This window comes from Passer montanus, unplaced genomic scaffold, assembly GCF_014805655.1.
Source record: "Passer montanus isolate IOZ18808 unplaced genomic scaffold, ASM1480565v1 scaffold20, whole genome shotgun sequence".
In the NCBI taxonomy this organism is placed as follows: domain Eukaryota; kingdom Metazoa; phylum Chordata; class Aves; order Passeriformes; family Passeridae; genus Passer; species Passer montanus.
Window position 1 is genome coordinate 738361 of NW_024366592.1, and position 26061 is coordinate 764421.

General features: G+C 40.6%; 1 protein-coding gene across 1 annotated transcript in view; it reads right to left on the reverse strand.

Annotated features, from left to right (window-relative positions):
- PIK3C2G (phosphatidylinositol-4-phosphate 3-kinase catalytic subunit type 2 gamma) overlaps positions 1 to 26061 on the reverse strand; it is a 247493-nt gene that overhangs the window by 177759 nt on the left and 43673 nt on the right. The window contains exons 3-8 of the mRNA XM_039708330.1: positions 22517 to 22632; positions 16419 to 16566; positions 12863 to 13049; positions 9529 to 10260; positions 4857 to 4939; positions 896 to 1053 (exon numbers count right to left, since the gene is read on the reverse strand). Of these exons, the coding sequence (XP_039564264.1) occupies positions 896 to 1053; positions 4857 to 4939; positions 9529 to 10173 (886 nt within the window). The 5' untranslated portion in view covers positions 10174 to 10260; positions 12863 to 13049; positions 16419 to 16566; positions 22517 to 22632. The remainder of the gene's footprint in view (positions 1 to 895; positions 1054 to 4856; positions 4940 to 9528; positions 10261 to 12862; positions 13050 to 16418; positions 16567 to 22516; positions 22633 to 26061) is intronic.

A 26061-nucleotide genomic window follows, 5' to 3' on the forward strand; every position in this document is an offset into this window, starting at 1 on the left:
TTCCTTAAAAAGACACTTCCATTACACATTTTTTTTACCAGTTTAAATCATTTAGCCTTCTCAGAACATGCCATTGTAAGCACCTCATCTGGTTTGATGTCTAAACTGCAGTACTTGCTGGCTAAATTTATACAGTCCAGAAGATGAAGAGCAACACAAAATCTTGAATTAAAATTGTAACATGCATTTTTTCATGTCACTCATTGGGGAAAAAAGTTCCAAAACTGCTAGTATCACTCATTTCCACTCTGTAGATCCATCTTCCTTTCCTTACTCTACCAAAAGTTCTTGCCTAACTGAACGATTCGTTATATTAGATGGGGCAAAAAAGAGTAATTCTTCCTCCTACTTCCTAATTCAACCTTACTGTTTGCCTAGTCTAAACAAGCTCAGGAAAATTAATATTCAGCATGTTACAGGCAACTGATTCCTTGAACATGAAAGAAATTATTAATTTAAAAAAGACAAAAAAAAAGACTATGACTTAATAATGTAGCACAGTAAGACATAGGGAAATAAGCTTTAATTTCTATTACTTTTGCATGTGTTGCAGAAATAAAAATTACTAGAGCTGGAATTAAAGATTCTCCCATTAATCACAGATACAGGACACACAGGAGCAGTGGCAGCTTCTCATGGTCATTAGTGACAGAATAATTTAGGTTGGGAAGAACCTCTTCCCTGCAAAGCTGAGTCAATACTGAATTCAGACCACTTTGGTCAGGGCTTTGTCTTTTAAAACCTTAAAAATCTCCATGCCTGGAGACTCCACAAACTTCAGGGGCAAACTGTTCCAAATCTTAATTATTCTCCTTTATTCTTCCCACCTCCTTGGAATTTCTCCTTTCATTTGATGCCTGATGTGCTTCCCCTGTACACAACCTCAATCACTTACCATGTTGTGTAAGAAGTAGAGGATGTGGTGAAAAATCTGTCCAAATGCTGATTCTGAATTTTGTTCCACCAAGGATATGCTCTGGGAACCTTGTTGTGATACTCCAGATTTTCCCACTATTTGTCTTCAAATCAAAAGCAGGATAGGCATTTCTGATCCTGGGAAAAAAAACATGTGAAGAAACTATGTCTACAGAGGTGTGCATTTTTGGCCTCTTCTAAGGGCAAAACAAAAAAATTCTACAAGATATACATGGTGATACATAGAGAGCTGTTAGAAATAAAAGTCTGTGGAGAGAAATGGTAAAAACACAAACTGTGTTTTCATGCATTAGTGAGATAACTACATATCAGCACACATAACTACATCTGTTATTTCAGGGAAACCAGCAGCAAAATCTTCATGAAGCTGACAGAACCACTAAGCTTGCTGAGCTTGACCTCAGTGAAACCTAAAGGAGTTTAAACAGAGACTTCAGTGTACACTGAGCTCAGTAGAAATGATGGTTCTCAAATATGTACTTAAATAACAGAGTTTTAACACAGAATTAGCCAAGAGCACATGCACAGACAGCTGCAACTAGTGAGTACAGGAACATGCTTCCTATGCAAAATCTTAAGGAGTGTCTGTTTCCATAACTCTCTCCAACCCAATCTGAAATCCTCATCACTAAAACTCTGGGTATTTATGTAAAAGTCTGTAGAGTGCAGTAACAGTTGCAGTCACCGAGTCCCTCTGATATACCATTAACTGTAAAATATATTGCCACTTGTCCTTCCAATTAACACTGACTTGCAGAAGCTAATTCGTCCTGAGGTCCCATTTCCTAATGAACACTGGTCAGAGGTATTATGCTTATCACCTGGGATTAAGCTTGCTTTTTAAGCAAGTACACTCTGCAGCTGCAGGTAAGAGTACACACTGTACCAGCTGAAGCTTTACATTTCACTAATTAGCCTGAATAATTAGCAGCTAAACCCAAATATCTTGTACTAAGCATCCTGCATTCTCTTGTGTTTGTTGGTTCATTTTGCAGCTAAGTTGGGAATGCTTTGTGATGACTCTGGTAAGTGTATTTTGGACCCCAGCTCTCTCTCACAAGTCTCTATTACTGTGTTACCTCCTGACTCAGAGCTGCTGCCCAAGTCTCTTAAACAACTGTGTGAACTACTCTTTGTGCCCTGCATTTCTACAACATGGGAAGAAAAAAGAAAAAAAAAAAAAAAAAAAAAAAAAAAAAGGGGGGGAAAAAGGGTGGGGGGAGAAAAGGGAGAAAGAAGTCTAAGATTCCAAATTTAATAACCTAGCAAATCAGCCAATTTCTTATCATAAAAGCCAGGGCTTGGTGTTTCAGTGGGGTGAGAGGAAATGAGCCTTGACAAGAGAACCTGCAGTACAAGGCAGATTTATCCTCATGGTTAGAAAGCATTACACTACAGAGGCTGTTTGGGTGACCTGTGTAGATGGTGTCAGTCTATTTTCTTTGTGCACGAGGCACAGCTTTTCCCCTGTAACGTGTTTCTGCAAGAAAGCCCAGGACTGAATAAAACTGGCAACTTCACTAGCCTTTATCCAGCCTCAAATTACCAGGCTACGTACACACATAGGGCATGAATCACCTCCTCAACTTGCTGGCAGTCATTCCAAAACTAAGCAAACCTCATCTACTTCCCTACCCACACACTGCTAATATTTTAGCAAAATGTGGGGACACAAATTTGCTTTTCAGGTAAAAACCCATTCAGTTTCCAAACATGTTGCTCATTTATGGCCATCCAATATTCTCATGTGATTAAAGGGCTTCTGGCCTGAGCAGGTGGGCAAAACACTGCAAAACTTTGAAAGTTTGGGTCTTCCAAAGCAGAATTGAAGTGTTGCACAAACATTACACAAACAAAATCTTGTGCTACTTACTGCACACGTTGAGTTGTTGCAGCACAGAAAGCAAGTACTGACATTTATAGGGATTTGCTATTCCACAGCATTTCATCTGTTTCTCTGCAGTGCAGAGCACTTCCTTGAAGACACAGACGTGGAGGAACTCTGCATTTTGCAGCACTGGACTCTGAGATGTCCAGCTTGGCACCTTCTGGTCTGAAAGTGGCTTTAGGATGTGTTCTGAAACCACCCAGGGATGACTGCTCACTACAGTTCTGCTCACAGTCCTAGAAGTCACCTGAGAAAGGGTTTTGAAGACTGATTTACAGCCCTGTTCAACCAAATGCTTCAATTACACACTGCTACCTGCGCAAGTATCACCTCAACAAAAACACAGTGGGTTTCTAGCTGAGCTACAAGCTGGAGCTGCAAGAATGCATCACACAGAGTCTGAATTATGCATCCGCCTCTGCAAGCACCTGAGATTCACTGGGCACTGGGAGGATGCTCATTTGGCAAGACTGAATATGTAAATTATTTGAAAATTTATTGTATTTTTCAGTCTTTTGGTTGTAGTGACATTTTGTCCTTAAAATGTTTCTTTACTTGTTTAATAGAAGAAAAACAAAATCTGCTCTTATTTTCTTTTTAAGAGTGTTTGCTCATGACACACACAAAACAAACTCCTTCAAAACAAGAACCATTTATTCATATTTATCTTTTTAGCCCAGTAAATAAACTTATCTACTCAAAAATCAATATAAAGCTTTTCATATAATTAGAACATTTAGACATTAAAAAAATCTGAATAGCTGAGAGAAAAGCAGTCATGTGGAATGTGCCTTCATGCATCTCATGGCAGAATTGGGTTGGGGTTCAGGCTGATGAACTGTGGAAAAGGAAACTAAGACTTGTGACTGAGTATGTTTTGAAGCTGACCACCCCATTTGAATATATAATATAGTCCTCTTAATTTCAGTGCAACATCAAACTGGGTTTTTTGGTTGGGTTGTTTTGGGTTTTCTTCTTTTAAGAGAAGCAGCCTTGACTGACCTTGAATAAAATCAATTCATTAAAGTCTAATAACAAAATCAGGATTCCATTTTCCAACTACTTTCCAGGAGGGAAAAGCATGCATTTGTGCTAACAACTTGACACTGTGATCAGTGAATATCTACAAAAGAAAAATCAGTCTGCACAGATGGCCTAAATACTTGTAATTTTTTGTGTGCTTGGGTTTCAACACAATTCATTTTTCTGCAGAAGATTAAGAAAGTAAAAAATGTTCTATGCCATTAAGTCAGGTTATTAAGTGTAATGGTAAAAAATAATTAAAGTAGGTTTTGTCACTTGCTAAGTCTCACTTTTCATCATGACAGTATGTAGCTATTCTGTTCTCAATCAGCTCCTCCAGCTCTTATTTTCAGAGTTGCACAGGCACTAATATTGTCCAAGACAATGACAGAAAAAGGATTGGAAGTTTCACACACTATAAGCCATCAACAGTGATGAGTTAAATGTATTTATCACAAGTAAAGCAGACAGTCAGGTTAAATATTTTTTGAAATAATGTTCCTTAGTGGTTTCTAATATTTAAACCAAAATTAGAAGTGTTTTGTTATTTAAGCAGACCCTGGAACTGCAGCATTGTTCAGGACTGCAGGGTGTGGCTGGCTGCCCTTAGGTGGATGCCAGGTGCCCACCAAGCTGCTCTACCACTCCCTTCCTCTTCAGCCCAGGGACAGGGAGAGAAAAGTTGGGAAAAAACCCTACTGGGTCAAAATTAAGGCAGTTTCACAAAAGCAAAGGTAAAGGACAAACATATAATTAAGGGAAGACAAAATATTCTCAACTTCCAATCAGATGGCAACTTCCACCCTCTCTTCAGGAAGAAGGGCTTCAGAAAAATGCCATAATAATGCACATTGCTCAGCAGTAGCCAAGGGTACTATTCATACCCCAGCCCTGTGAGGGGATAATTACCTCCATCCCAGTCACCCCAATACACAGGGATAATCAATCCCATCAATGTAAGTCAGTGAAATGTGATAGTTGGCCGAAAAAAAGATTTTTCATTACTTACTTCTCCACTGCATTGCAGAAACCAACTGTGTTTTCATTACTTCCTTGATCTGCTTCAATCAGCTGGATAGACCAAGCTGCAGCCTAAAAACACCAAAACCCCAGAAGAAACAGAGCTGAGTTATTTAGATATGAGAAGTATAAAGACCATAAGGCTAATCTTGAATTTTGTTCCATGAGAGCCTATCACTCTTCCCTGACTTGATGGAGGTCCAAATAAACACAAATGACCCCATTTTGACTGCACTCTAAATGCTTTCAGAAGTCACAAAGCATCAGCTGCCCTGGGTAGCAACAGTTTTTATCCCCTCCATCCAGAACATGAGGAATTTCAGACCAAGCTTTCAGGATTCACCTGGTACCAAGGCACAGATAACTCCAAATGCAGATATTTCGTTTACAAAAGGCAGAAGGACAAACTGAAGGTTATGCTTCAGTGTGTTTTAATCCTTATTTTCTCTCTTTCTGCCCTGGCAGGAAGCTCAGCATCCCCTCAAACTCCATAAACCTCTCAGGTAAGTCCCTAAGACAGATAAGAGGGAACCAGTGGACTGTACTGAACATGAAAAATCCCCACATACTTTCTGTCAACTTGGAGAGCAGAGGTCTGAGCCACTGCTTTGGGCCAAGCATCCCTTTGTCTGTTTGCCTGAAGTACTCCTCAGCCAGAATATCATCTCCAGAAAAGAACTTAATGCTATTACACCTGCAAGCCTTTCTGCTCTTGTAGGTAGAGACATTACAAGGCTTAACTGTGTAAGAGCTTTTAAACCCCTTCAGAAAGAGAACAGGAAACAGAGACAAAAGGTTTATTTTATAATTTAAATAGTGATATATATTAAAATGTGGATTTTTTTTTAATAACTAATAAACAGAACTTAAGATTTTATTTGGCTGGACAAGAAAGTGCAATATGCATTAAAAGATGCAGGGTGGGAAATTTGAGTTACAATTTAAAAGGTGGGATGATTATAAAAGATGGGAGCTGGCTGGTGGGGAAACCACAACAGCAGAACTGAAAGCTCAAAAGTAAGAAACCTTATGAGAATGCAGTGAGACCCCAGACTGATGGGATGTAGCATTTTCATTATCCACAATACCACACAAAACATCAGGAGAGTGCACATGAAATTCAGAGATACTAAGGGGGCATCATCAATAGAGAGGAAAATTGAAATTGTCTGGTAGGAAAAAAAAAGCCAAGGGATAACCCTGAGGGAGCAAATAAGAGAGTAAAATTAAATTTAGCAATCTGCATCAGTAGTTCATCATTCCCTGGTTCTAACTACTGCTGAGAAAGGTCCTTCAAAATCCAGTGAAAATCTAACACCTCCACTGGTGTAATTGTTTCTATTTTGGTTAGGCACCTACTTTTCAATTCACCTCATCAGACAGTAATAAGAACTTCTGGAGGACATACACTATTTAGAAATTATGAGTGATTTGGTAAGTCTCCAAAAATTACCTATTCATTAAAAAAACCCCACAAAACAGACTCTTTTTCTCTTGCAGCTCAGTCCTTGCAGAGCAGGTAGAATGCCCTGGAAAAAGTACATGGGAAAAGAGAAAAAGCCACTGTGTGAAAAGCTAAGAAAATTAGCCCACAGGTAAGAAAAGGTGAGGCTGGCACACAACTTGAAATGGAACTGTATTAAAAGAGCCAAACCACAACTGTGAACTAAGAAAGGACAAACAGAGAGGAATTGGGCAAGAAGAGGGACAAGACTTGGAGTGCATGATTTGCCACAAGGACATGGGCATGAATATCAAATCCTCATGGCTTGAAGAAGAGTATGATTAGATAATGACTAAAGGATGGAAAAGAGAGGCCCAAAACTGTAATCTGGATCCTCCCCTGCAGGACACAGGAGTGGCACAGGAGCCCTCTGCTTTTTTGCACCTTTGCTGGCAGAATCTCTGAATAATTCCTAATGGCAAACAAGAATCCTGTGAGGTAGTAAGAGTCTACAGATCTGGAAAATACCATTGCTAAACCACTCAATGTCATTCTGGTGGCAGAGGTGTATAAAGGAGATAAACAGCTCCAGCTCCAGGGATGAGAGATTTAGTTTGGTCATATCTTCTTTCCACATGTCCAGAAACTTCACTTTCTTATTCTTGCATATAAAGGTAAAATGTTAATTACATTATTGCGCACTATTTTTCAACAGGACTTGAGTCTCCATGAACTGCAAATATGTCAAAGAGAGCAGTGAATGAGATGGAACTCCATATCAGAAATTATGGCAACAGGGATGAAGCAACAGAATGCATCCCTTGATGACTAGAATTTTTTTCATCCATAGACTTCTCACATGTGCTAATCAAGTCACTTAAATCATCCTTCCAAATATGAACAATAATAGTCTATTTTTCATTCCTGGAGCACCCAAAACAAAATCATGTTTGGTTTGATGGTGGGACTTGGATGAAGATATGAGTGTTAGTTACTCTGAAAACACTAGAATCTAAAATTAGATCCTAAATATCATAGACAGAGTAGCTAAGTATATTAGATACCTTTTAGATTTTATTTCAATTTTCTTTCTAATATGGAAAAAAATATAACATCTCTTTTCATTGGGATGTTATAAAGATAGTTTCCTTTATTATTTTTGAACATCTGACATGTAATGAAAAGGCCAGAACATATTAATGTTTCATTTATTATAATAATTATAATATTTTTATTAGCACACATTAAATAAAGCCTAGGGCCATACAACTGCCTCCAAGAGCTATAGATCAGAATACCAGTATGATTTCAGCAGAGTGAATATTTCATCTTGCCTACCTACGACCCATCTCAATTCTAAACTCTGTGTCTCAGTACACTTTGTATTTCACTCTGATGTGCTGGTTCTCCCCTCCTATTACTTGGATGCATTGTTTACTTGCTCTGGACCTCACAAATCCAACCTGTTCCCATTGTTTTGCTGTGGTGTCCCACTTTTCCAGCCCTTCTGACTGTCTTACTCGGCATCAGGTCTATCACCCCGCAGCACTTGTCTTCTCCAAGACTCCCAGCCCAGCAGCAGTAACTGCTTTACAGGCTTTTTTTGCTCCTCCCTCTCTCTAAGAGTTCCTTTCACTCTTATTTTCCCTTATCATCTCAAGGTTCAGCTGCCAGCCCCTTGCCTTGGCTCTCTTTCTATCCTGACATGGCTTTTTCTCCCTGAAGGAATTCCTGTGACCACAGTGAATTTTATGCTACAAATCAATTCACTCCTCTCTCCCATTTCTTCCTCTTCAAGCTAAACAGCTCAAATACTTTCCTGACTTAATCAAATCCTCCCACACATTCAATTGTAGTCGCCCTTGGCTCACTCAGCTCTTCTCTTCCCTCCCCTATAATTCTCTCCTTCTCCGTCGCAGAAGCGTTTGTGCCTGTTCTTAAATGTGTGCTTCCTCCAGCACCTCTTCTTCCCATCCCATCATTTCATCTCCTCCTGCTCATTTGTATCCCACTATTTTCTTCTTTTCTCCTGAGAAGGCTTGTTCTTTTCATCACCATGTCAGCATGCTTTAGATTTCCTATCATGAGTAAAAAAAGCAACAACAGCCTTTTGTCTCTCCACTTATTCTTCCCCTCCTCTTTTGTATTCATCACTGAAATTCTAAAATGCAGTGCACAGGATTAGACGTAAGAGTTCTTGTCCTCAGATATATTTCCCCCTGCTGCCTTCCCATCTGTCTGGGCCTGCATATGTTTACTTTTATAGTTCTCCTCATTCAGAGACATAGAAACAAGTCAATCAAGTGTCTCTTCCCCTCTGCTGTATGATACTGTGATCACTGGGACTTAAAGGCAGAAGGTGAGCCTAAACTGTCTTTTAATATTCATGATGCAGAGGTATCCTGTAGGCTATTTCAGGATTCCTATAATGATTCAGACTGCTAACAAGCACTGGAGGAAAGGAAGGGTTTATCATTTTCTTTTCCCTTCTCCATATCAGGATTTTGAAAGAAAGAAAATGAGGACAGATATAACATCACAGAGAGTCATGGGAGTCCCACAAGACACTGTTATTAAAAATGGCAAAATCACAAATAGAGCTAAGAACACCTGATGAAGGAGGAAAAAAGATAAAGGGCTTGCTTCAGACAGACAGCTAAAAGACAGAGTGTGTGTCATAGGATCCAGCTTCCACAGTTAGAGTAGATGTGTCTATTTTTAGAAAATAATTACATATGCACACAGAAGTGCACGCAGGACATGGTGAAGGTAGGATGGGGTATATGTTTCGTCCCTCAGGATCAGGATATGTCAGACAGACTAGACACAGAGACAGTAATCTGTCTCAACAAAAACAAACCAAGTTCAGCATAATGTATTATTTTGAATCTCAGGTTTCATATCAGACCATAAAGATTTGTCATGTTATCTTTCCAACACTTACTCTACATTTCTGTACTTATCCTTCTCTGGTAGTTTTATGGTTCAGTGAGCCATAAAATGAGCCTACTGGAGGCATTCTAGACCATAATCTAGATTCTCTTCTGGTATAAAACTATTTTGCTTCCCCTGAGGCATAAATGTTTTATTTTTTATAAGATCTTTCAATTAAGTGCTTCTAATCCATGTTGCAACAGCGTGAGTGAATACACAAAGTGCAAGGACACAAACAAGAACAAAAACCTTAAGCACTGTTAATATAAGAACATTTAAATACCTCTCTGTTATGCCCAGAGCCCTGGGGGTAGGTAAGTCCTGTGCTGCATCTTCTGGAAATGTTGGTTACGGAAGCTTCCCCATTTCCACTTTCTTCTGTCACTTTTTGTCCAAATGGATAACTGTCTGAGGAAACAGGACTGGGAACATCCAGACTGTCAAAGCCTATGTGATACTCCAGGTTTGTGCTGCCCCTTTCCACATTTGAAACTGAATTTACACTATTCCTTCCATGAAGTTCTCTCTCGTGGCTGTAGGGGTGGGGTCCCACCACAGAGAAGTTTCTGCAGTCAGGTAGTAAGGAAGGTCTGAAGCCAACCATTGGTGCCACTGTGCCTTGCTGCCAGTGGGGGATTGGACTTCCAGGGTAAAGCTCTCCATGAGCAACCAGAGGATGATTGTAAAGATGCTGGTCAGGCACATTCTGACTGAAAAGGTTTGATGGCAGAAACATTTCTTCATGATGATGTGGATGGGATGAACCATAAAAAAAAAATTCGTTGCTGACTTCATCAACTATTCGATCAAATCCCAGAGGGATGTCAACATCAGAGCCAGCATGGCACACTGGGTGAGCTGCTTGGTGCCCGGGCTGTCCTGCACAGAATTCACTGGGTGAGAAGGGCACCCTCCCAAAGTGTGCCATGGCTGGTGGCTCCCTTCAGCTCCTCAGGAAAGTCTCATTATTGTTCCAGGTCCGGAGAGCAATGCTCACAGCTGGAGCTGCACACCACTGAAACAAAGCACAGAATGAAGGTTAAGCCCCAAAATAGCCAACAGAATGAAAGCACTGCACTGCTTTGGGTTTTTTGTTTCAGAACTTTCTCCAGAGAGTCGACATATTTTCTTAATATGGAGCTTGATTATTCTTTTTTCTGTTATTTCCAGACATATTATTATTATAGTTGTAATAATAACAACAAATTACTACTATTATTATTACTCCTAATTGATAGCAACAGGATGCCTGAAACAGCTGATCTAAACACTAAGTACTAATTCTGACTAATATTAAAGAAAATCTCTATGTTTTTTCCCATTGTTTCTACACTTGCATAGCACACAGTGCAGGAAGGAAGAGCTTGTATTAATGGTTGTCAGTTTCAATGATATTTTCCTCTTTTTTGTGCCTCCACAGTTCCTTCATATTCTACCACTTCTTATCTTAGTATAATCAGCTGAAGAAAGTTAAGTCAAAGAATATAGAAGACATGGACCTCCAATTAATATTCCCCAAAAGCTGGGATATATAAAGGGAAAAAAATTACATATATAAATATATTTCAGCCTTTTTTAGTTTCTTGTTTTACAGAAGAAATTTATCCTTAAAGCCTGAGGGTGGCCTTTTTTTATCAAATTAACAGCAAAGGCATGAGCTTCTACATTTCTATTATTAATGTTGTTATTAGCAAATTTCCTGATCTGATTTTGGCACGTGCCAAGTACTCCTATGTCTCAGATGGGCAGCATGCACTGCAAACTGCTGTCAGTAGGCATGAGGATATATTTTTAAGGAAGGGAGTTTAATTCTACAGCCAAAGTCTATTCTGGGCCATTTGCCCTAAAGGCCTTGGCCTGTTTCATTTACTGATACAGATGTAGCCTAAAACCCTCAAATGACACAGAACAGCAATACCACACACTGCACACAGTTGTGTATTTATCATCTAAAAGAAATAGAGACACCTCACTTAATAATTCAATACAAAAATGTATTCCCCAGCAGAAGGAATAAAAAGCTGTTGAGCTAAAAAGTGCGCTCAGAAATTGATAAAGCTTAGCTCCACAAATAGATTTTCCATTAAGTCCCCAAGATACTGTATTAGTTTAGATAACAGTACCTTTCAATGAAAATCTGTGTTACAACAGAAGGTATTCATCCCAATTTTATTTATTTTTGTTTCATTTTGAGTCAAACTCTAGGTGACATAAGCTTCTGTCACCCACAGTGTGGAATGAGAAATAAAATCAAAACTTAAAAAGGCTGAAATAAAACCTGCAACCCAGAGGCTGAACTACTCTTTCAAACACTCCACTTAGTAATTCCATGTGTTGCATGCTTTGGTTTGCTTTAACTGTGTTGGAAAAAAATCCACATTTATGAAATTACAGTAGGCCAGATACCCAAAATGATGCATACTACTCTGAATGGTGATCTAAAATACAATTACAGTTTTGCAGCTTTCTCTCAGAATGAATGCTAAGTTCACTATGTTTTTAGATAAGAATGACACCATTAAAAAAAAAGGCACAACAACTAAAGTTTCTTGTACAAAACAGTCCTAATTTACGACTTTCTCTGTTTTTCATTTCTACAGCAGGTAAATAATAGAAAGAAATCAGGAAAGAAAATTACATAGCCATTAAATCAAGAAGTATGAGGTCTTTCACTCTTTTTTTAACCCATCTTGAAAATTGGAACATTTCAGGAAGAAATGGAAGATAAAATCATGAAATCTGCCTCCAGTCCCATCTTCCTTAAAAAGCTTGGCTGTCTGGAAGACGACAAGGCATATAAAACACCTTTTACACTCTTTCAACTGTTCCTAAAATATTTTCCTTGCATTTTAAACAAATTCTGTTTATGATGGCACATAAATGCCTAACATCAAACCTTGAACAGGCTGTGGCCTCTGCACAGAAGCATCTTGTGTCTGTTGTAAGGGCTTGTATTTAAAACTGACCCTGAGAGAGGAAGCTCAGCATGCCATGGTGCAGATCTCCGTGGTGTAAGTCCTGCTAGTTTGGTCAGAACCACCAGGCTCTGCACTTGGGCCAACTCCTCACCCTTTTTAAAGCAGCACACAAAGGTCAGGGAAGGATCTGGCTCTTTGCCAGCCACTATTTCACCTTCTGAGTCTAGTCAAGTGCATTGATAAAACAATTTGCAAAAATCATTAAGGAGTCAAAATTTATATTTTTTTAAATATAAAGTACCTAAGTTTATAGTTTTAGGGGTTTTTTGTCTTGTGGTTTCTCAATCCAAATTTAATTTTGGAGGGTTTGGCTTTTTGCTTCCACAGCTATGAAGCCCTCCTATTCCTTTTAATGACAGCTGTATTTTCACATAATCATGTGGTTCTGGGATCAGGGTTTTAAGGGAGAATCTCAACCAAAACTATAAAATATCCACTACAAACCAAGAGACTTGTGGGTCTCACAGCATTGCAAGTGCCATCGAGGAACACAAAACCACTTTCCACACTTGGCCATGCCCATGAATCCTTGTAATAAACCCTGGCACTCTGCGGGCTCAATTTTCGCTTTTACCGATCCCAGGAGAAGATGACTGGGGCACTTGCTAAGCAGTAAGAATATCTGTTGCAACTCCTTACCTGAAACACAATTTTTTAGAAGGATACAGAGCCTCCTGTGCCTTCCTGCTCACAGACATTTTCAGGTGACCTATGTGCTTTAGTATCAAGGAGGCGTAACTTTTCCGTCAGGAGCTTTCCTTCCTGCTTAACCGGTTTATGGCGGTGATGATTCTCTTCCCAAGGCATCCCTCAGGGAAAATTCAAACTGCAGTAGCAATAAAAAGGTAACACCTTATCTATTCTCCTTCTCAATTTGGAAACCCAACCATACTTTTTATTTTTTTAATATATACGTGGTGGTAGATTATCTCACACTTTCAGCGCAAGTTTCCAACATGCTTGAAATAACAACTCCATTAAATGGGAAGAACTGCCTCTTGGGAAGATTTCTGCACAAGAACAGGATTCAAATATTTTTCTCTACTCCATCTACGTGCTCCAAAAGGAGCCTCCAGCTCCAGTCACAGGGGAAGGGGACAGTACAAACCTCTGATGGCAGAGTGGCCCTCTGCCTTTGGCTCCTCAGTGTGCAGAGCTGGGAGAGCACATCAGTGGAAGAACCTCCCTTATTCTGGGATATTTCCCAGGGACCAGCGAGGACTTGGCTCTCTGCAAAGGGCCTGAAGAGCTGCAGCAAACACAGCGCTGGCCACGTCCATCTTCCATAACCCCAAAGAGCCCTCCATAAAAGGGAGCAGCGGAGGCTGCTCCAGACACAACACACAGGGAGTTCCCTCAGGGACCACTCGCCTTCACACTTCATACCATTCCTTAAAAAGTTAGAAATTGCTCCATTGAAGTGGCTATTCAGATCCCAAGGTGGTAACAGGAAAGAAAATATCCTCAGAAAGAGGGAGGGAGTAAGGGTCAACAAAACAGTATTTCAGTTATAAAAAGCTATGCAATAAGACTGAACAGATTAGGATAAAGCATATAAAGTTAATAATTAATATCTGATATCTTATATCTGATAAACTGAAGTTATAATTTGTTAAAATTAGCCCTATAGGAAAAAAGCCCTTGCCTTTAAAGCATAAAAGCCTCAGTGATGTCAGTGTGATTTAAAAGCAATTAGATGAGGACAAAACTTATTTCAGCTGGTGAAAGGCGATGCATTTTTTGTCATATACTCTCCATATATATTCTCTTAAAATGTCAACTTGCTCCGTGAGCTATTTGGTGGCATTTGTGCTGCACTGTCCTGATTTCCAGTGATTACTGTGAAGCGATCCTGAGAGAGAGGAACACACCACTTTTAGCAGCTGCCATTTGAGCTTTTGCCAATGTGGTGTTGCTTCACCTGGCAGGGATTGGACACAGCAGAAGGAGGACTGGGAAAACAGGAAATACTCACGGGAAAAGCTCATGTTCCATGTACACACAGAAGGCTGTACACATAATAAAAACTGAGCTGGGACGTCTCTCTCCATGGTGGTTTCCAGGAGAAGCCTATGAAGGTTTTTCTGGGGAGGCTCTGAATATTTTTAGAATTTTTCCAGGCTTTTAGGGTGGCCAATATTTCTGTTTCATGCTTCCCATTAAAGGAGCAGACAGGGAACTGCTGAGTCACTTTCTACCCTAATTCCTCCTGGAACCGCCAAGAATTGCCTCCTCCTCTTTTGCTGGCATGTGGGACAGAATTTCCAGAGACAAATAAACCCAGACAGTCCCTGGGATGTTCCCTTCACCTCTGTTAGACACTCTCGCTGCTCCACCAGCTGGCAGGAGCCACAGCTCGCTCACATTAATATTAAATTAAATAATTCGATTTGGCTGCGCACGAGTGTGCTCTCTGGAGCCAGGTCTGATACAGAAGGAGCTGGCAAAACAATCTCTCCACACCCCCCCAGGATGAAGCACAAGATCTTCAGCAGGTTTTACTCACAGGGTTGCTCCACAGGCAGTGTGGAGTTTCTGGAATAGCACTCTTGCCTTTGGAGCCTGCAGGCTTCCAGTAATAACAGGCTTGCAAAGGGAGTGCAGCAAAGTGTTTTAGCAATCCGTGGGGATGGAAAACTGGCTGAGCAGAGAGCCAGTGAGGAAACTGCTCCGTTTCATAAGAGATCCATCCTTCCGTGCTCCTATTCTCCAGTGCCACCTACTGTCATTTCCCAAAACTGTGAGGCAGGGAACAGAGATCACTGTGTCTGAGCTTTATGTCTGGCTCAGGGGGATATCATTTTATCCATCACCATCCCTGACAAGTATGGTCCCTCCCAGGAAGCTGTTCTTTGTGGGAAATATTCATGATTGTCGAGGTGCTGCTTCTCCTGGAGCAGCACTCCAAAGGGATACTGCTGCACCAAAGGGATGAGAAAGTGTCACAAAAGCCACAAAGATACATCAGGGTTTTGACATGTGCTGGCAAAACAAATAAATGACAGGATGTTGGCTTTAAGCAGCAGATGAATAAGAACACTGGTTAAAAAAATAAATAAATAAACAAGGTTGTTTTTTATTGCAGGCCCTTTTTTCTTTCTCACACATTTCATCAAGCAGGGGTTGTGCCCTCCTACCTGTTTAGTAAACCCAGCAGAGTAGATGCTGCTGGGCAAAGAAAATAAAAGTTGCAACAGACACAGTGCAGTGGTTGAGTCATTACAGTGATTCATCAGTGAAGGAGACATTTGTTGCAAAGGGCAAGAAGGACTTTTCAATTCTGAAAACACTCCTCACTTTCTATTTACTCACACAGAACAGGAAAGGGAAAGGACAGAGAGGAAAGAGGGGGCGGGGAGCAAAGTTCCTAATTTCTGAGAAGAACTAATTGAAAAAAATAATTGTTTAACATAGAAAACATTTTCACAGGCTCTGCTGACACCTACATCTAATGTACAAAGCTACTAAGTTACCAACACCCTCCTGATGTTTGAAAGAAGCTATTGTGAAAGATCAACCTCCACAGCCTGCACACGCTGACTGCAAAGCTAGCTAGGACTAAATGTAGCCTACAGAATTTAATCTCTCCTTTTATTTGAACATCTTTTGTACTTTGATCCTCTGAAAGGAAGCGCCCTTCAACAGCGCTGTTCCCGGCAGAAACAATTACTCTGGCTTTAAAAAAAAATAAAATCAAATGTCTGAAAAAAAATAGGTGCTGGAATGGAGAAGAGTCTTAATGTATATTAAAATATGCAGTTGAATAAGACAAACAGGCAATTTCTTATATGTATACACACATATATATGAAGGTTTATATATGTGTAACTAAACACACATGTATATGCATACAAGCATATCTATGTCTACACTTACATACATAGATCACGCTATAAAAGCCTAAAATAGGTCTATACATAGAAAGACCTATTAAATGCTAAGGGACCCAAGAAGAGAGCTTAAATAATTCAGAAAAAAAGTCAACCCACAAGTTTCAGCTGAAAGTCAAAAACCCTGAAGCTGAAGAGTGATTAAAGCCAAAGCTCTTGCTCATAAAGCTTCATAAATTTCACTTTTTTTTTTCTTTCCATTCCTCTTACCTGCACTGTTTTTTCCACTGTTTTCCTATAAAGCCAAAGCTCTTGCTCATAAAGCTTCATAAATTTTACTTTTTTTTTCTTTCCATTCCTCTTACCTTCTCTGTTTTTTCCACTGTTTTCCTGCTATTCTTCTCCTCTTCCCACTCAGTGTGGCTGCTCAGTGGCTCTCTGGGAAATTGGCTTTGTCATTCCAGGGTGCTCAGTAGGGTTTGTTGACCTTCTAGAAACTGTTCACACCACAGACTGTACAGAGATAAAACCCCTCTTGTTTTTCATTGGCACACTGGTGAGATATGTTGTGTTTAAGCAGCACATGAATAAGAATACTGGTTTGGAAAAAAATAAAATGCTTGGGCCTTCTGCAAGGGTGCCAGAGCAGAAAGAAAGCAAAGAGCCCCCCAAAAGGACAGAGCTCAACCACCCACTCTGGCAGACCACAGCTCTACTGCCTTTACCAAAGAAAACCAATTAATAACTCTTTAAGCATGAGAGCATCTCTATTTGCAATATTGCCCATATTGCAGTATTACAGCAGCTTAAATAATGCAATATTTTTGAAATCTCCCTGAACTTCTTGCACATGGTCAGCTTCTTGTATCTTTCTTCTGACTTTAATTTTGCTGTCATAATTGCTCACAGTACAATTGAAACTGTTGCTTAAAAAAACCCCAAACAAACATACAAAAAAACCAACCATATGGCTTTTATATATTAAAAAAAAAAAAAGTTTGTGGGTGTATATATAATTTTTAAACCAACTGAACAGCATTCCTTATATGCAATTCAGGATATAAAGCATCTGCTTAGATAGCTAATTTGGCTGCATACTTAGGTTGCCTGTGCATGCCAGCAAAGCATTCATTACTGTTTTCATTACAACTTTACCTGCAGCATGAAAGCCAACAATAATTTACTTAACTTTTAACATAAATAATGCAAAGGAACAGCTTACCTGCAATAAAACATATTTCTGCAAACTCCTGTGTGGAAATCAGGCTCACAGTAGCCCTCCACCAAAATTGGTTTGGCTGGCAAAGAGGCGCTTGCAGAGGTGAGAATAGAGCTTCATCTGTCACCCCAAAGTACTTCCCCATCTATGGGACACACACACACACACATTGTTCTTAAACAGCAGCTGCTCTCTGCTGTGTTGGGCTGCTGGTGTTCCAGCCAATGATGATTTTGTGTGTGTGAGCCAGGAGGGCAGCAAGGAGCACCCTGCTCATTGTGCATCTAGAATTAAAGAGGTGAGGGGCACTCCCTGGAGCTGGCACTCACACTGTGGCGCTCCTGCAGTGACAAACATGCTCCCTGCTCCATCCCAAAGGCACTCATCCCACTTGGATTTGTGCTCTGTCCTGCACTGCTCTGGGCAGCCCAGCCAAATCCTCGTTGCTGCCGCTCCTCTGGCCTTGCTGTGTGCTCCTCTCAAGAGCAGGAATAGGTGGGTGCAGGAAGGGAATCCCTGTGTTCACATCCCAGGGGAGCTGCTCCACCTGCACCCCTGGGGAGAAGAGTAAGGGCAGCACACAACCCTGCTGGAGCAGATTCCTGGGGGAAGATAAAGGAGGAGGAGGTGGTACCCGTGCATGGTGGTTTCTGCAGGTGGCTGGTGTCTCCCAGGTCACCATGAGGTCAGATCATCTGGCAAGCACTGGCTGAGGAAAAGAAGAGAGAAAAAGCAAGAGACCTCTACTCATCTCTGTGGAAGAGGTTTTACAGGGACTCCTGTGAGCCAGAGGGAAGTTTGATAAGAGGATCCATGTTTACCCCTGAAAGAATTTCCTACCAAGGTCGTTGACATAGAAACCAAGAAGGATAAATAAGAGGAACCTGCAACTGGCTGTTCCAATGAGCACTTTGTTTGTATTTCCTGACCAGTCAAAGTGTAAACCTCTTAGTTTTGTAAGAATATATAAAAAGCATGCATGATATAATAAAAATATAAGAATGTATAAAAAGCATGCATGATATAATAAAATGGGGTTTGAAGCCTTCTGAAGATGGAGTGCTGCTTTGTATTGTGACCATCTCAGCTATGACACATCTCCACCCATTCCACAGCCCTTGAAAAACCTTCATTCAAAGAGCTCAATCGTCTCTGCACAGTCAGTAATTTCTGATGATTTTGGGTGGGGGTAATTACTATAAAAGAAACAAGCAGTAACACCCATCACCGTGGCCTAGAAGATGGCAAAAATCACCTGTACTGGCTCCATGAACACAGGCAGGAGGAGGCACAGCCTTCACCAGAGTTCCTGTGGCAGGTGAAGGAGCCAGGAAGCTCTGGGAGCATTCCCTGCAGTCAGTGGTCATGTTGTGTCACCCCTGCCCCACCAGTCTGGGCACAGCTCATTTCAGCCTCCCTTGTGGCTCATGCAAAATAAGAAACCTCAGTTTAGAAGAAGCTTTAGGCCGGGGGTGGTGACCCTGTCATGAAAAGGTACATCACAAGCAGCTCAACAATTCCCTTCTTTGCCAAGCAGGTGCTGACCTTGCCAGACCCATCTGATCCCATCAGGGGAACATTCCACTGCTCCTTCCAGTTCTGGCAGTGGGAGCTGTCCTGATGGCCCGGACACCTGACTGCAAACCTGCTCCATTCAGGTCAAACACGACCCTGGGCTGTGCCTGAAAGCAAGTGAACACACAACTCTCTGCCATTTCAGGTCTCATTAAGGGCTGGTTGGGTGGTTTTGAGGAGGAGGGGACAGAAATTTCAGGATATAAAACAAGCCATCTCACCCTGTAGGTTGGGAGCTGAAGAAAAAAAGAAGAAAAAAACCCCAAAACAACAAAAGAAACACAAGGAAACTTAAATGCACTTGACATTCAGGTGCTGAGGTGTCATCTCAGGCTGTGCTCAGGCCTCCAGGACTTGGTCTAAAATAAGATATCTGTTGTTCCACAGCATCATGCCCTTCCTTTGGGGTGTACTGTCACAGCGGGTTATGGTCACTGAAACTTGAGACTCTAAGCATGATTTACCTTGAACTTAAACCAAACCTCATCCAAAGGACTCCTTGAACATCTGCACTCCTTTGTGACTGCCTCAATTAACTGTGCCACGTCTAGATTATAGCACTGAGTCCAGGAAAAATCCAGACAGCCCAGGCTGAGGCTGGAGCCCACTGATAACAGACAGCACACTCAGAATGCATTGTTGGTGTCTGCTGCAGCCTAGAATAGCTCCCCATTCTTCACTTGGCTGATCTACTTTTATATCCTTGATTCAAATGGAGTTATGCAAACTTCATGTTTGCTATCAGGCTATGAAGAAGCCTATTGTAACCAGGATATGCTTTTCTTAGATGTAAATGTACATGCAAAATAGAAAGAGCTTTGATACTGAGATATTTTTTCCCCCCTGAGGTTCAAGTATTTTATCATTTTAATAATATTCCATTTTCTTGATGCACTCATTTTTAGAATGTCTTTTGTGTTAGCTCCAAGTATTATAATTCCTTCAAAATTCCTCTGGAGGGCACTATTACCATAACTATGCAATTAGCTACAGCTGGATGTAATAGAGATAAACACTAAATAGCCTTGCTGGCAGGAGGCAGAGTGTCTTTTAACCCAGACAGCTTCTTTACTGCTGCCTGGGTTGTTGCTCTGATTTAGGGAGTATGGGAAACCTTAGTTACAAACAAGAAGAGAATTCAGAAATCGTAATTGTTGAAGTTTGTCTTGCCAAAAGGTGCTGTGGATTTGTTTGTTTGTTTTCCCTCCATCATAACCATTCTTAGCAAGGAGTAGAATTTGGTATAATCACTGAAAGGCTGTGTAAAATTGATATTTCCCAAGGCACAGGATTATTTGTGACACTTGGGGAGGGGTGGAGGAACTGATAACTTGTGGACTCTTCCTGCTCTCCTGCTCCTGTGAGATCAGTGATCCAGTCTCTTTCCATTCCCTGTTCCACAGTGGACAGCCAACATTATCCATTCCTCCAGGGTTTAGAAAAGCAAGCAAAACAAAGTAAGGGAATGATAATAATTTAGAGCCAGGAAAGACATTACGACACACCAGGGATTCTTAGAAGCTGAATTTTGTTTTTATCAGAGCTGTGCAGGAGTGATTTTACTAAATTCTAGCACTCCCTAACAAGGATAATAATAGGGAAAAACAACCAAACAAACCCACAGCATCTTTTTGCAAGACAAACTTCCACAACAGTCTCTTTCCATTCCCCGTTTCACAGTGGACAGCCAACATTATCCATTCCTCAGGATTTAGAAAAGACAGCACGACAAAGTGAGGGGGAGGATAATATTTTGGAGCCAAGAAAGACATTAGAACACACCAGGGATTCTTAGAAGCTGCATATTTTTTTTGGTCAGAACTGAGCAGGAGTGATTATACCAAATTCTAGCACTTGCTAACAAAAATAATGATAGGGAAAAAACAACCAAACAAACCCACAGCACCTTTTTGCAAGACAAACTTCCACAATTATATTTTCCAAATTCTCTTCTCCTTTGTAACTAAGCTTTCCATGCTGCCTAAGGCAGCGTACCAACCCAGAAGTGAGCCTCACAGCTCGTAGGAAAACTTCTTTGAAGCAGGAGTAAACTCTTGAGAGTACGGGAAAGTCAGCTTGAGAGTTTGTCTGATCCGGCTGCCCTCTTGTGAGCACGGAGTAGATTGCAAGATCATTTTACTGGAGTGCCAGAGATGCACTGCAATCCTCCAGGAGTTCTGGCTTTCACTTGTTTCCAGAGGGTAGGTTGGGGTGGGATTATTCCCTCCTGCATTTTCTGGGAAGCATCATAGGTGTGTAGAGAAAAATATTTTCTTTACTTTGGTTTTACTACTTCTTCTTGTTCCTTTTATCTTGCACAGATAGTTGGTTCATCTATTTCCCAATTAGAATAGAAATTATTCGAGTGGGTGAAATGCTTATGTAAGAGTTATGGGGGTCTTGGGGTATTATGTCATGTAGGAAAAAATATAAATACTGATACACTCTGGTTTTAATTAGGCCATCAAACAAAGAAAAGAAGGAAGGGTATATTTCAGTTATGGCAGGAATAATGTACAACAATCTGCTATTACTGAGGAAGAATCAGCAGAATGAAAAAAAAACAAACCAACAACAACAACACCACCCTCCCAGAACAAAAACAAACAAAGAAAAGAAAACCAAAAAACACAGAATAAAATCTATTAGAATAAAAATAGAGGTTTTGAGTTAACTTGAGAACTTAAGTTTGGTTCTGCATTGGTATTTTCAATTAGTAAAAATCATCCTTGCTCATTTTCATTGATTTCTTCCATATTTCAGCCTGAATTCTCATTTATTAATTATCACCTATATCAAAGAGAGTCCCCTTTGTTTTGTTTCAGGATCTTTCCTCCTTCACAATACCTGCACTGCCACACTGAACCCTCACAGCTTCTCCTCCTAATCACTCCCCTCCAATAGCAATTGAAGCATTTTTGTTTAGAGTAAAATATTTTTAAAAGCATAAAACCAAATGACATTAACTTTGCAAATAGATGTAAGAGAAAGAAAAGGAAAAAAAAGCAAAGAGAGGTCAGATTTTGGCTAGCCCAACCTTGACATTGTCCTTTTAAAGCACTCCCCAGGCAGCTTTAACTTTTGCAAGCAGCCTCTCACCCTAGGGCCCAGTCATCCTGGCAGGATGACAGAGGTCAGCATTTCACATGAATGAACAATTTCTCCAATGTGTAAGGCAAGCATTCAGCCCCCTCTCTCTCTTTTCACCTGTCCTTTAAAGTTAAAACCCAGACTATCTGTGCACAATGCAATGAAAATCCCTCTTTCCATTAACCCTCTGAACCCTCAAGACAGGAGTGATACCCTCAGAGTTTGAAACTGAGACAGCAGGCACAGGTCTCCTCTCTCTGTCCTCCCACACCTCCTTTTTTTTTCTCCTCCATATAGTTCCCCTTGCAAAAAAAACCCCATTGCCTGTCTAACTCAACCACCAGAACCCTGCAGAGCATTCCAAGTGTGAGCACACACTCAGAGGTGCAGTGCCCAGATTCACTTCTGGGATAAAACATTTTTTTCTGCCTCAAATCTGACTGGCACTTCTCATCAAGGCACCAGGCAATTCACATAAATCTTCACAAACTCAGAGGGGCTCAAAGTGGTCACACATCTACAGGCTTTAATCAAAGATGTAACTCTTTGGTTCTAAAATCCAGGGAGCAATCATCTTACCTTATTAGCTGAATGATCCAAATGGGCGTGGAAGCAGAGTTATCTGCCCAAATTCTCCTGACAGCTCTTAGAATGTAACCTCTGTGACTTTGGTTCAAGCTCAGTGTTGAAGTAAACTGCAAAGGAGAAAGCAGAGGGAATCCTGGATAAGGAAACCTGCACTGGCTTTGATGTGGTGTTACACCAACAGTACAATTTCTGCACATCAGCATCTTCTTACATCAACTTCTGCACTCCCAAAACTCCAAACTCAGATCCCATTTCTCTGGGTTAGGCTAACTCTGCTTTAAACTGGTGGGCAATTTTTCATGGTAAAAAACCACCAAACACATTCAGACACAAATCTCTGGGCACCCATTAAGCACAAAATAATGATCCAACAAGACTGGATGGACAGGTTAGACAGATTAAGAAGGCTAAGAAAATAGAGAAAGAGAAGTTTGGCATTCACTAATTACTTTACAGCACTTAGGACAGCCATAAGATCATTTTGTGGTCCCTGGAGCCACATGCTGATGCCTGCCACCTCAAGTTCCCCACACATGAAGTGCACACAGCAGGCATCAACTGAATAGAAACAGCCGTGGCTGTGAAACAAACCCACTGCTCCTGAGTTCCAGATTTCCTTAAGAACCATTGTGGTCACTGCTTTTGCACCCAAAGAGAAGATTTAAGTGGATAAAATTATCAAAGCGCCGTGAGACCTGAATTTATGACAAGAAAGGATTAAGAAATTCTGAATTTCTGAGCACCCAACATGCCCAATCTTTTCGAAGGTTGGGTAACTAAAATGTTAAAATGTGCAGGATAAAGCATAAACCTGAGATTTCATTGCACAGAGCATCACTTTGGCTTTTCCAGGCAGGAGGCTGCAGCTGAGTAGACTACAGCCAATTATTGGATAAGCATCTATTTGGACAAATATAGCAAAGGAACCAAAATGGAACAGGTCATTGTTCTCCTTTTAGATAACAAGAGAGAAGCTTAAGCCACCCTGATGCTGATAAACCTATAGAGTCACCAGAAGAAACAAAAAAACAAACAAACAAACAACCTGGCAAACTATCCTGCATTGTATTTTTTAAATTCAAGCATTTCTGTGTTCTTGTCACATTGCTCTTTCCCCCACATCTGAACTGATAAACTCCATGAACTTCAGAAGCTTTGCAGGAAGAACTCTGTGGTTTCAGGGCCCCCTTGTTCCTTTATTTGTCAAAAGGCAAAAGCTTGTGATCCATCCACATCTCTGAGGGCTGGACTGCAGGGAGAATTCCCTGGAGCCTGGCCTGGAGGGGCTGTTGCTTCAGTGAATTCAATTTTTCAGGGTATTAAAAACTGAGAAAGTAAAACAGATGAGAGGAACTGAGGGTGGAATTCTATCTCCAGAGGAGTTTAATGGGGCTTTCTGCCACTGTCTTCAGACAGGCCAGGATTTCACTTCTGCTCCAGGGAGCAGAGCAGAAAAATACTACACAAAATTTAAACACTTCTTTTGTAAGGCTGAGCTTGGTAGAAAAATCCAAACGATGATACTGACTTTTCGTGAAAACACTTTTGACGTATGAGAAGTTTTTGATCCCCTGTCTTATCCTCAGAGAAGAAAATGAGGAGAAATGTAGAAGATTTTTGCATTTAATTTCAACTCACATATAATTTCATTTTTCTGAATATTTTACCTTGATCTCAGTAGCATGCTTAGCATATTAAGATATAGGCTGTCTTAATGCTGCCAGATGTAGGGAAGAAGGGAAATTAAGGAAGAAAAAGGGCAACGAATAAACCAGGCAAAGCTGTGTGGCAATGGATCAAAAAATCCAAAGTAAAGAACAGCAAATAAGGATGGGAGCAAAGGAGAAAGTCATCAAAGAGGGCAATAGAGGATGGAAAGAGAAATAAGCAGAGGAAGGAAGGCATTATCTAAAGCAGAAGTGCAATGGAGGCCAAAAAAATTAAAGCAGCATAGAAACACCACAGAAATTGAAAACAAAGCTGTGGAGAGCAAACAGACGAATTATGAAAATGGCATATGGAGAAGAATAGGGGAAGCAAAGGAGCTGAAGCAGGGAAAAAAACCAAAGGACACCACTTCTCCTCTGGGAACACATTTAGTTGCAATCAGGAGGTGACTACCCTTAGAGGACTAAATTCCCTTAGGGGAATAAAAGGAAAAAACCATCACAGGTCCTGAGGAGCAGCAGTACAAGCTGCCCTTCAATGCTCTCAGCCTCTCTCTAGGCTAGCAGGGTTTCTCTCTTGTTTCTCTCCAACATTTTTGCCAGCCTCACTTCACCTCCTGAGCTGTAAAAACCCTGTTTCTCCCTTTGCACCTTTCTTTTTTTTTTTTTTCCTGGTTATTTTGCACCTTGATTTAAAAGGACAACTGCAATGAGTGCTTGTTTCCATCCAGCAGTAACTGAATGAGGGATGACAGCGTATCCACAGAAACTACAGGACAATTCTAATGGAAGGAAAGTGCATCAAGAAGAAAAAAAGCCAAAAAAAGTCAGTGCAATTCAATATTTTGAAGGAAATTCAGTGAGCTGCCTCTGCACAACAGGCCCTTAGCAAGAACTCTTCTTGGTCCATTATTTGCTTTAAAGAAATGGAAGAAAAACCAGACTTGGAGTACTAATGAAGCACTTCAAGGATTCATTGTGTTGTGACCTGTGAATGCAATGCTGTTAAATGTCATTTATTGGAGCTCCTGAGCAGCAGCCATCCTGCTAAAACCAGGGCCAAGACCATGGCACTTGGTTTGGGATTCTGTGCTGAGCAGTGCTCTATCAGTTGATGCACTGTACTAATGTAGCTTTAATTACCACACTGGGTTTAGCTCATAACAGGTGGATTTGAGGGGCAGGAGTGGAGCTAATTAAGGCTTTGTTTCCTCCTTGAATAAAACCCTGATTGGGGTGGCTCATGCTGGGACTCTGCACAACATGGGTAAGGCTCTCTGTTTCAGTGACATCTGTTACAGATAAAATTGATGTCTTCCCATGTGAAAGCAGCTTTATAAATAGAATAAAGTCTGTTTCTCTCACTGGGCAAAGTTCTGGAAGGACAGGAAGAATCAGCTTGGTCATGGGCGTAGCTGAACTTGCACCATTCTCATGGTGAATGTTCCTGGATGGAGACAAGTTGAAAATGTGAAGTTATCCCTGTTCTCTGATTAAATTCTTAATCTTTCAAACTCAAAATTTTTGTTAGAGTATAGAACTTGCTAAACTACTTATTCCAGCACAAAAGTTCCTAAGTTCTGCGATGGCTTTCCTAGTCAAAAAACCAAACCAATCAAACAAAAATGTAACAAACAATGTAAAAAATGTAAACAAAACACACCAAACGTAAACAAACCACACCAAATAGAAACAAAATGTAACTATGTAACAAAAATGCAACAATGTAACCAATATGAAGAAAAAAAACCCCACACCAAACAAAATGTAACAAAAAAAGAGTAAAAGACCAAAACCCAAACAAAAATGTAACAAACAATGTGTAAAAATGTAATAAAAGAAATTCCTAAACCAAACAAACAAAAATGT